Consider the following 11,787-nt stretch of genomic DNA (forward strand, 5'->3'; position numbering starts at 1 on the left):
TATCCCACCCCTCTAGGTGGTCACAAACCACAGAGCTGATCTCCCTGTGCGATGTGGCTGCTTTCCACTAGCTATCTATTTTACGTTTGGTAGTGTATATATGTCCATGCCACTCTCTCACTTTGTCACAACTTACCCTTCCCCCTCCCCATATCCTCAAGTCCATTCTCTAGTAGGTCTGTGTCTTTATTCCCGTCTTAACCCTAGGTTCTTCATGACCTTTTTTTTTTTTTGATTAGATTCCATATATATGTGTTAGCATACATTACTTGTTTTTCTCTTTCTGACTTACTTCACTCTGTATGACAGACTCTAGGTCCATCCACCTCACTACAAATAACTCAATTTTGTTTCTTTTTATGGCTGAGTAATATTCCATTGTATATATGTGCCACATCTTCTTTATCCATTCATCTGTTGATGGACACTTAGGTTGCTTCCATGTCTTGGCTATTGTAAATAGCTCAGCAATGAACATTGGGCTGCATGTGTCTTTTTGAATTATGGTTTTCTCCGGGTATTTGCCCAGTAGTGGGATTGCTGGGTCAGATGGTAATTCTATTTTTAGTTTTTTAAGGAACCTCCATACTGTTCTCCATAGTGGCTGTATCAGTTTACATTCCCACCAACAGTGCAAGAGGGTTCCCTTTTCTCCACACCCTCTCCAGCATTTGTTGTTTGTAGATTTTCTGATGATGCCCATTCTAACTGGTGTGAGGGGATACCTCCTTGTAGTTTTGATTTGCATTTCTCTAATGATCAGTGATGTTGAGCAGCTTTTCATGTGCTTCTTGGCCATCTGTTTGTCGTCTTTGGAGAAATGTCTATTTAGGTCTTCTGCCCATTTTTAGATTGGGTTGTTTTTTTTTTAATATTGAGCTGCATGAGCTGTTTATATATTTGGGAGATTAATCCTTTGTCCGTTGATTCGTTTGGAAATATTTTTTCCCATTCTGAGGGTTGTCTTTTCGTCTTGTTTGTAGTTTCCTTTGCTTTGCAAAAGCTTTTAAGTTTCATTAGGTCCCATTTGTTTATTTTTGTTTTTATTTCCATTACTCTAGGAGGTGGATCAAAAAAGATCTTGCTGTGATTTATGTCAAAGAGTGTTCTTCCTGTGTTTTCCTCTAGGAGTTGTACAGTGTCCGGTCTTACATTTAGGTTTCTAATCCATTTTGAGTTTATTTTTGTGTTTGGTGTTAGGGAGTGTTCTAATTTCTTTTACATGTACCTGTCCAGTTTTCCCAGCACCACTTATTGAAGAGACTGTCTTTTCTCCATTATATATCTTTGCCTCCTTTGTCATAGATTAGTTGACCATAGGTGCATGGGTTTATCTCTGGGCTTTCTATCCTGTTCCTTGATTACTGTAGCTTTGTAAGATAGTCTGAAGTCAGGGAGTCTGAATCCTTCAGCTCCGTTTTTTCCCTCAGACTGCTTTGGCTATTCAGGGCCTTTTGTGTCTCCATACAAATTTTAAGATTTTTTGTTCTAGTTCTGTAAAAAATGCCATTGGTAATTTGATAAGGATTGCATTGAATCTGTAGATTACTTTGGGTAGTATAGTCATTTTCACAATATTGATTCTTCCAATCCAAGAACATGGTATATCTCTCCATCTGTTGGTATCATCTTTAATTTCTTTCAACAGTGTCTTATAGTTTTCTGCATACAGGTCTTTTGTCTCCCTAGGTAGGTTTATTCCTAGGTATTTTATTCTTTTTGTTGCACTGGTAAATGGGAGTGTTTCCTTAATTTCTCTTTTATACTTTCCATCATTAGTGTATAGGAGTGCAAGAGATTTCTGTGCATTAATTTTGTATCCTGCAGCTTTACCAAATTCATTGATTAGCTCTAGTAGTTTTCTGGTGGCATCTTTAGGATTCTCTGTGTATAGTATCATGTCACCTGCAAAGTGTGACAGTTTTACTTCTTCTTTTCCAATTTGTATTCCTTTTATTTCTTTTTCTTCTCTGATAGCCGTGTGTAGGACTTGCAAAACTATGTTGAATAATAGTGGTGAGAGTGGACATCTTTGTCTTGTTCCTGATCTTAGAGGAAATGCTTTCAGTTTTTCCCCAATGAGAATGATGTTTGCTGTGCATTTGTCATATATGGCTTTATTATGCTGAGGTAGGTTCCCTCTATGCCCACTTTCTGGATAGTTTTTATCATAAATGGGTGTTGAATTTTGTCAAAAGCTTTTTCTGCATCTATTGAGATGATCCTATGGTTTTTATTTTTCAATTTGTTAATATGGTGTATCACATTGATTTGCGTATATTGAAGAATCCCTGCATCCCTCGGATAAATCCCACTTGATCATGGGGTATGATCCTTTTAATGTGTTGTTGGATTCTGTTTGCTAGCATTTTGTTGAGGATTTTTGCATCTATATTCATCAGTGATATTGGCCTGTAGTTTTCTTTTTTTGTAGTATCTTTGTCTGGTTTTGGTATCAGGGTGATGGTGGCCTCATAGAATGAGTTTGGGAGTGTTCCTTCCTCTGCAATTTTTTGGAAGAGTTTGAGAAGGATGGGTGTTAGCTCTTCTATAAATCTTTGGTAGAATTCACCTGTGAAGCCATCTGGTTCTGGACTTTTGTTTGTTGGAAGATTTTTAATCACAGTTTCAATTTCATTACTTGTGATTGGTCTGTTCATATTTTCTATTTCTTCCTGGTTCAGTCTTGGAAGATTATACCTTTCTAAGAATTTGTCCATTTCTTCCAGGTTGTCCATTATATTGGCAAAGAGTTGCTTGTAGTAGTCCCTTAGGATGCTTTGTATTTCTGTGGTGTCTGTTGTAACTTCTCCTTTTTCATTTCTAATTTTATAGATTTCAGTCTGCTCCCTCTTTTTCTTGATGAGTCTGGCTAATGGTTTATCAATGCTGTTAATCTTCTCAAAGAACCAGCTTTTAGTTTTATTGATCTTTGCTATTGTTTTCTTGTTTCTATTTCATTTATTTCTGCTCTGATCTTTATGATTTCTTTCCTTTTGCTAACTTTGGGTTTTGTTTGTTCTTCTTTCTCTAGTTCCTTTAGGTTTAACGTTACATTGTTTGAGATTTTTCTTGTTTCTTGAAGTAGGCTTGTATAGCTATAAATTTCCCTCTTAGAACTGCTTTTGCTGCATCCCATAGATTTTGGATCATCGTGTTTTCATTGTCTCTAGGTATTTTTTGATTTACTCTTTGATTTCTTCAGTGATCTCTTGGTTATTTAGTAATGTATTGTTTAGCCTCCATGTGTTTGTGGTTTTTGTTCTTTTTCCTTATAATTGATTTCTAATCTCACAGCATTGTGATCAGAAAAGATGCTTGATATGATTTCAATTTTCTTAAATTTACTAAGGCTTGATTTGTGACCCATTATGTGATCTATCCTGGAGAATATTCTGTGCACACTTGAGAAGAAAGTGTAATCTGCTGGTTTTGGATGGAACGTCCTATAAATAGCAGTTAAATCTATCTGGTCTGTTGTGTCATTTAAAGCTTGTTTTTCCTCATTAATTTTCTGTTTGGATGATCTGTCTATTGGTGTAAGTGAGGTGTTAAGTTCCCCCACTATTATTGTCTTACTGTCGATTTCCTCTTTTATAGCTGCTAGCAGTTGCCTTACGTATTGAGGTGCTCCTATGTTCGGTGTATATATATTTATAATTGTTATATCTTCTTCTTGGATTGATACCTTCATTATTATGTAGTGTCCTTCCTTGTCTCTTGTAACATTTTTTATTTTAAAGTCTATTTTATCTGATATGAGTATTGCTACTCCAGCTTTCTTTTGATTTCCTTTTGCATGGAATATCTTTTTCCATCCCCTCACTTTCAGTCTGAATGTGTCCCTGGGTCTGATTTGGGTCTTTTGTAGACAGTCTATATATGGGTCTTGTTTTTGTATTGTTTCAGCAAGCCTGCGTCTTTTGGTTGGAGCATTTATTCCATTCACATTTAAGGTCGTTATTGATATGTATGTTCCTATGACCATTTTCTTAATTGTTTTGGCTTTGTTTCTGTAGGTCCTTTTCTTCTCTGTGTTTCCCACTTAGAGAAGTTCCTTTAGCATTTGTTGCAGAGCTGGTTTGGTGGTGCTGAATTCTCTTAGCTTTTGCTTGTCTGTAAAGCTTTTGATTTCTCCATCAAATCTGAATGAGATCCTTGCTGGGTAGAGTAATCTTGGTTGTAGTTTCTTCCCTTTCATCACTTTGAGTATATCATGCCACTCGCTTCTGGCTTGTAGAGTTTCTGCAGAGAAATCTGCTGTTAACCTTATGGGAGTTCCCTTGTATGTTACTTGTCATTTTTCACTTGCTGCTTTCAATAATTTTTCTTTGTCTGTGATTTTTGCCAATTTGATTACTGTGTGTCTCAGCATGTTTCTCCTTGCTTTTATCCTGTATGGGACTCTCTGCACTTCCTGGACTTGGGTGGCCATTTCCTTTCCCATGTTAGGGAAGTTTTTGACTATAATCTCTTCAAATATTTTCTCTGGTCCTTTCTCTCTCTCCCCTCCTTCTGGGACCCCTGTAATGCGAATATTGTTGTTTTTAATGTTGTCCCAGAGGCCTCTTAGGCTGTCTTCATTTCTTTTCATTGTTTTTTCTTTATTCTGTTCCATGGCAGTGAATTCCACCATTCTGTCTTCCAGGTCGCTTATCCGTTCTTCTGCCTCAGTTATTCTGCTGTTGATTCCTTCTAGTGTATTTTTCATTTCAATTATTGTGTTGTTCATCTCTGTTTGTTTTTTAATTCTTCTAGATCTTTGTGAAACATTTCTTGCATCTTCTCAATCTTTGCCTCCATTCCTTTTCGAGGTCCTGGATCATCTTCACTATCATTATTCTGAATTGTTTTTCTGGAAGGTTGCCTATCTCCACTTCACTTAGATGTTTTTCTGGGGTTTTATCTTGTTCCTTCATCTGATACATAGCTCTCTGCCTTTTCATCTTGTCTATCTTTCTGTTAGTGTGGTTTTTGTTCCACAGGCTGTAGTATTGTAGTTCTTGCTTCTGCTGTCTTATTTTGTTCTTTTTTTTATGGCTGTAGTATTTCATTGTATATCTGTACCACTTCTTCCTTTTTCTTGTACCACATCTTCTTTGTCCATTTATGTGTCAATGGACACTTAGGTTGTTTCCATGTATTAGCTATTGTGAATAGTGCTGCTGTTAACGTAGGGGTGCATGTATCTTTTTGAATTATAGTTTTGTCTGGATATATGCCCTGTAGTGGGATTGCTGGATCATATGGCAAGTCTATTTTTAGCTTTTTGAGGAACCTCCATACTGTTTTTCATAGTGGCTTCACCAACTTACATTCTCAACAACAGTGTAGGAGGGTTCTCTTTTCTCTACATCCTCTCCAGCATTTATTATTTTTAGACTTTTTAATGATGGCCATTCTGACTGGTTTGAGGTGGTACCTCATTGTAGTTTTGATTTGCATTTCTCTAATAGTTAGCAATGTTGAACATCTTTTTATATGCTTGTTATTGGCCTGTAATTCTTTTGTAGTATATTTTTCTAGGTTTGGTATCAGGATAATGGTGGCCTCGTAGAATGAATTTGGGAATGTTCTCTCCTCATCAGTTTTTGGGATAGTTTGAGAAGGCTAGGTATTTGCTCTTCTTTATATATTTGATAGAATTTCCCTGTGAAGCCATCTATCTTGTCCTGGACCTTTGTTTGCTGGGCGTTTTTTGATTATGAATTCAATTTCACTACTAGTGACCAGTCTATTCAGATTGTCTGTTTCTTTCTGATTCAGTCTTAGAAGATTGTGTGGCTCTAGGATTTTTTATCCACTTTTAGGTTGTCCAGTTTGTTGCTGTATAACTGTTCTTATGATTTTTCATACCTCTGTGATATCAGTTGTAATTTCTCCTCTTTATTTCTTATTTTGTTTGAGTCCTCTCTCTTTTTTTCTTAATGAGCCTGGATAAAGGCTTATCAATTTTGTTTGTCTTTTAAAAAAAAAAATCTCTTGTTTTCATTGATTATTATGTTGTTTTTTGGTCTCTGTTTTATTCATTTCTTCTCTGATCTTTATTATTTCTTTTTTCTGCTGACTTTGGGCTTTGTTTGTTCTTTAATTCCTTTGGACAGTAAATTCGGTTATTTATTTGAGATTTTTCTTTCTTTTTGAGGTAGGCCTATATTGCTATAAACTCCCCTCTTAGAACCACTTTTCAGTGTCACATAGATTTTTGAAAGTTGTGTTTTTATTTTCATTTCTCCAGATGTTTTCTGATTTCCTCTTTGATTTCTTCGTTGACCCGTTTTTATAATAGGATATTGTTTAATCTCCATATGTTTTTGTTTTTTCCATTTTTCTTCCTGTAATTGAATCCTAGTTTCATACTTTTGTTGTCAGAAAAAATGCTTGATGTAATTTCTGTTTTCTAAATTTGTTAAGACTTGTTGTGGCCTAGCCTGTGATCTTTCCTGGAGAATTTTTCACATGCACTTGAACAGAATGTATATTGTGCTGTTTTTGGATGGAATGTCCTGTATGTATCTATTAAGGCCAACTGGTCGAATGTGTCATTTAAGACCACTATTTCCTTATTGATTTTCTTTCTATATGGTATGTCCCTTGATGTAAGTAGGGTGTTATAGTCTCCTACTATTATTCTATTGTCAATTTCTCCTGTTAATATTTGCTTTCCATATTTAGGTGCACCTATATTGGGTGCATATATATTAATGAATGTTATATTCTCTTCTTGTATTGATCACTATATCATTATATAATGCCCTTCTCTGTCTTTTCTACACTTTCTTCTAAAGTCTAATTTGTAACATATGAGTATCACTACCAGCTTTCTTATCATTTTCATTTCCATGAAATATCTCCTTCCATCTCCTCACTTTTAGTCTGTGTGTCTTTCACTCTAAAGAGAGTCTCTTGCCCATAGGTGGGTCTTGTTTTTTATCCAGTCATCCACTTTATGTATTTTGATTGGAACATTTAGTCCATTGACATTTAAAGTAATTACATATAGGTGTGTACTTAACTGCCATTTTGTTACTTGTTTTCTGGTTGTTTTTGTCATTCTATATTCTTTTCTTCTTCTTTTAGTTTCTTCCCTTGTGGTTTGATGATTTTCCTTAGTGGTACGCTTGTCTTACTTTCTCCCTATCTTTTGTGTATCTATTGTAGGATTTTGATTTGTGGTTACCTTGGGGTTCATATATGTTAACCTATGTATCTACTTGTTTTAAACTGGTAGTCATTTAAGTTCAAACACATTCTAAAAAATCTACATTTTTTTACTCCTCTCCCCCACATTTTGTGTTTTTTTTTTTTTTTGGCCGTGCTGAGCGACATGCGGGATCGTAGTTCCATGACCAGGGATCAAACCTGTGCCCCCTGCAGTGGAAGCGTGGAGTGTTAACCACTGGACTGCCAGGGAAGTCGCAACATTTTGTGTTTTTGATGTCATATTTACATCTTCATGTTTATCCCTTAGCTGTTTATTGTAGTTATGGTTGACTTTCTAATTTTTGTCTTTTAATCTTGTACTAACTTATGTAAGCAGCTGATCCACAGCCTTTACTATATATTTGCTTTTACTAGTGGGATTTTTCCTTTCCTATAAATTTTTACATCTTGTTGTAGCCTTTTTTTTTCCACTTGGAGAAGACCTTTTAAGACTTCTTTTAGGGTGGTTTAAGTATTGATGAACTCTTTTAGTTTTTCCTTATCTGAGAAGTTCTTTGTTGCTCTTTTAATTCTGAATGATAGTCTTGCTGGGTAGAGTATCCTAGGTTGTAGATTTTGCCCTTTCAGCACTTTAAATATGTCATGCCATTCCCTTCTGGCCTGCAAAGTTTCTGCAGAAAAATCAGCTGATACATTTATGGGTGTTCCTTTGTATGTGACTCTGTTTTCTTCTTGCTGCCTTTAAATTGTCTCTTTGTCTTTAACTTTTACCATTTTAATGATGGTACATTTTGGTGTGTGTCTCTTTCAGTTAATCTTGTTTGGGGCATTCTCTGCTTACTGTACCTGGATATGTTTCCTTCTGCATGTTTAGGAAATTTTCAGCCATAATTTCATCAAATACATTTTTGACACTTTTCTCTCTCTTTTTTCTTCTGGAGCCCCTATAATGCAAATGCTAGTGTGCTTGATGTTGTCCTAGAGGTCCCTTAAAGTGTTCTCATTTTTTTATATTCTTTTTCTGTTCTGATTGGATGATTTCCATTATTCTCTCTTCCAGATCTCTTATGCATTCTTCTGTATCACTTAGTCTGCTATTAAATCTTTCTAGTGTGTTTTTCATTTCAGTTGTTGTATTCTTCATCTCTGACTGTTTATTTTTTATATTTTCTACTTCTTTGTTAAAATTCTTACTGTGTTCATCTATTCTTTTCCTTAGTTCATTTAGCATTCTTTTTACTAATGCCTTGAACTCTTTCTGGTAAATTATTTATCTCTGTTTCATTTGTTGATTTTTCAGGTTTCTTTATTTTCATCATTTTTTCATTTCAAACAGATTCCTCTGTATTTGCATTTTGCTTAACGTTGTCTCTATGAAATTAGGTGAAACAGTTACCTGTCTTGGTTTTGGAGGGTTGTACTCGTGTGGGAGCATCTCTGTGCAGTCTGTCTGCCCAGTGGCTTTGTCGGGAGAGCTGGATCTGAAGTGAGCGTTGGTCATGTCTTGCCCCAGAGTGCGCTCACTGGTATCACCTTGGTGGTAGGTGGGGATGGAGATGGAGAGGGTGGAGGCAGAGCCAGATATGATCTGGGGCTGCTTCTAAGCTCAGTGGTCATCACTGCCCTTTTAGGAGCGGTGTCTGGTCCCGAGGTCTGGAGCCGAATCCCTGAGGGTGGGGTCTGAGCTACCTCCTTCCCCTCTAAGTGTGTGCTCTTCACCCTCCCGACAATGGCACCTTTGCACCAGTGGAGATCCATGCTGGAGCAAGAGTGTCTGAGTGGTGCCTGATGTAGGCCAGTGTGTGTGCTGATGCTGTCCCTGCACACCAGTCAGAGCTCCAGTCTAGACTGATTTGCCACCTCTGTGAACACCAGTAATGGCTGCTCCCACCCCATTCAGATGCAGGGCTGGGTCAGAGCCAGCTCTGTCTCCCACAAATGCACACTTTCCTCCATGACAGCAGCCTTTGACCTAGTGGGAAGCTGTGCTGGAGCTAGAGGTGCCGGAGTGGGTGTTCAGTGTGGGCTAGGGCACGTGTTGGAACAGTTGACCAGAGTCCCAGGCAGTTTCAATCTGCTTCCTCTGTCTTGTTCCTAGGAGTAAGCAAGAGTGTTCACACTCTTCACAAGTGAATTCTAGGATTGTTATAGCCCAATATGTGTTCAAACGGCTCACTCCCCAGGGAGGATCTCCAAGCCCTTGTAATCCCTCTCTACTGTGTCCCCTCCTAGGGGTGCCGGTTCTGACCTGATGGCTTCTTACCCAACTCCAAGTGGATCTTTACTGCCTTGGTTGTATAAGAGTCTTCCTGCCAGTCTTTGGTTTGATTGTAGTGAGAATTGCTCCACATTTGATATATTTTTGAAGTGTTCATAGGGGGAGGTGAACTAGTAGAAGGTGTCCTTCTATTCCTCCATCTTGATCTCCTCTCTCTGGTCTGAGCTTCTGATCTTACCAAAGCACGGTGTCTGGTTCCTCAGAAGTTCCTGCTCACTCCAGGGCAGGGGAGTGTGTACAGCTCACTACTTAGATTTTATAATTTCATTTTACAGTTTTGTGGAATGGACCAGTGCAAGGGTGACCAGAGCCATATTTTTATGGAGCTGGAATGACAGTCGACAGACAGGTGATGGGTTATGCCTGATGGCTTGGTGCTACAGAAAAATCAGAAGGAAGGTGTGGGTATGCTAGTGCAGCTGAATGGGACACTGCTGGTGCATAGCCTGAGGTGGGAAGTGGGGCTGCGGGAAGACCTGTGCAAGATGTCTCAGGCAGAGGCCAGCACAGGCATGACGTTGGCATGTCTGAGCAAAGGAGAGAGGACTGGTGTGTAGGGCACCGCCAGCTCATAGAAAGCATCTTTTTGGCTAGCGAAGTGCCAGGTAGATAGGACCAGAATAGGTTAGTATAGAGGCATGTTCCCTGTTTCTTCTAGATCCAGCGTTCTCCAAAGACCAGCTGTCTTCGAAGGAAAAGCCCAGCTTCTCGGCCAGTCTGCAGCTTTTGAGCCAAGCAGGCCCCAGGGACCCTCCTGGTGGTGCACCATCCCCTCTGGTGCCATCATCCCCTCCCGTGACTGCTGTGCCCCAAGACATGGCCCCACCAGCTGCCAGTCCTAAGCCAGAGCCAGCAACAGGGGCTGCCGTGCAGGCAGGGGTCCCAGGGACCCCTCAGGGGCCGGCCAGTGAGCATAAGACCCCCTGGCTACCAGTGGAGACTCATGATGCCCAGCTTGCTGCACAGGCCCCTGGCACAGGCCGAGGGCCTTGTGCCCCATCTCTGGAGGCCCCATCCCACTCCACGGGTCCAGGGGATCCTGGCTCAGCCAGAGAGCCCAGCACCAGGGGGGAGCCCCTGTTGGCTTTGGCCCCTGTGTCTGGTGCCCCTGGCGGGGCCCCTCAGCCCACCCTGGGCCAGCCCCTTCCTCCACTCCCCTCTGTGGTGGGGGCCATCAGCCTGGCCACTCCCCAACTTCCCAGCCCCCCGCTGGCACCTGCCGCCCCCCCTCAGCCGCCCTCAGCCTTGGAGTCAGATGGGGAAGGGCCACCCCCAAGGGTGGGCTTCGTGGACAGCACCATCAAGAGCCTGGATGAGAAGCTGCGGACTCTGCTCTACCAGGAGCATGTGCCCACCTCCTCAGCCTTGGCCGGGACCCCTGTGGAGGCAGGTGACCGAGACTTCACCCCGGAGCCCCCAAGAGGGGACGAACCCCGCACAGAGGCCTCTGGGGGTGACCTGGCCCTGCTGCCCCAGCCTGCGGTGAGTACCACCTCACCCAGAGGCACTGTCCCCAGGTGGGGGTCTGGACAGGGGCGGGGACTGACTCTAACCCAGGCCAGCAGGCATCCTGGCCATATAGAGCCGCCTTACCCCAGCCCAGGCCGTCCTGTTCTCGGGGACCCCTGCCTGACCCACCCGTGCGTGTTTTGCTCGAGTGGCCTAGGGGGGAGGAGCCCAGCCTTTGGACTGGGGGAGAGGATTTGCAGTTTTGCTGCAGAGGTGTTAGCAAGTGAGGCTCACAGCTCTTTCCTTTTTGTTTCTTTCTTCAGTTGGAAAAGTCAGAAACAGCCCTTGGGTTAGATGTCACGTTGGAGCAGGCCACGTCCTTGCCGGTGACAGGTAACAAGCCATAGGCGCTACCAGCCTTCCTTACTCTGAAACATTCTGCCTCTTTACCCTTCATCCCCACAGCATCTTGGATGGGACCCGGATGTGGCAGGAGCTCATCACGATAAAGCCTTAGTTGAAACCCACTGAGTTCTAGCGCAAACCCTGTATTCACACTCCAGGGAGAGAAAGTCCTCTGTCTGTGGAAATGGGTGAAAGCCCTGTTGACTGCGTGTTGGGATGTTATCAGGGCCTCTCTGGCCCCCCAGTGCTCTCAATATATTCTGGTGGACACCCCTAGCTTCCATGTCTTTAGAAGGTTACAAGATGACTGTTTCTATTTTGGACAGAGTACAGGGCTGGGGCTGGGGAGTTCCAGCAGGTCCACGGGAGCTGCCAGGCTGGAGCCATCTGTGAAGTTCTGAAACAGGATTTCCTCCGTGGCTCCTGGGTATTAGGCATCTCTGCAGGGACTCTCGCTGTAGTTCTCATTTCATTATCTGAACACCTGTGTT

At 41.2% G+C, this 11,787-nt stretch overlaps 1 protein-coding gene across 11 annotated transcripts in view; it reads left to right on the forward strand.

The window, feature by feature from the left end:
- Positions 1-11,787, forward strand: part of WNK2 (WNK lysine deficient protein kinase 2) — a 155,740-nt gene that overhangs the window by 104,304 nt on the left and 39,649 nt on the right. For all 11 annotated transcript variants that reach the window (XM_027098354.1, XM_027098356.1, XM_027098357.1 and 8 more), the window contains 2 exons: positions 10,101-10,924; positions 11,215-11,284. In XM_027098354.1, the coding sequence (XP_026954155.1) occupies positions 10,101-10,924; positions 11,215-11,284 (894 nt within the window). The remainder of the gene's footprint in view (positions 1-10,100; positions 10,925-11,214; positions 11,285-11,787) is intronic.

Source organism: Aethalodelphis obliquidens, unplaced genomic scaffold (assembly GCF_003676395.1).
Source record: "Aethalodelphis obliquidens isolate GAN/ISIS:26980383/991018 unplaced genomic scaffold, ASM367639v1 scaffold122, whole genome shotgun sequence".
Lineage (NCBI taxonomy): Eukaryota > Metazoa > Chordata > Mammalia > Artiodactyla > Delphinidae > Aethalodelphis > Aethalodelphis obliquidens.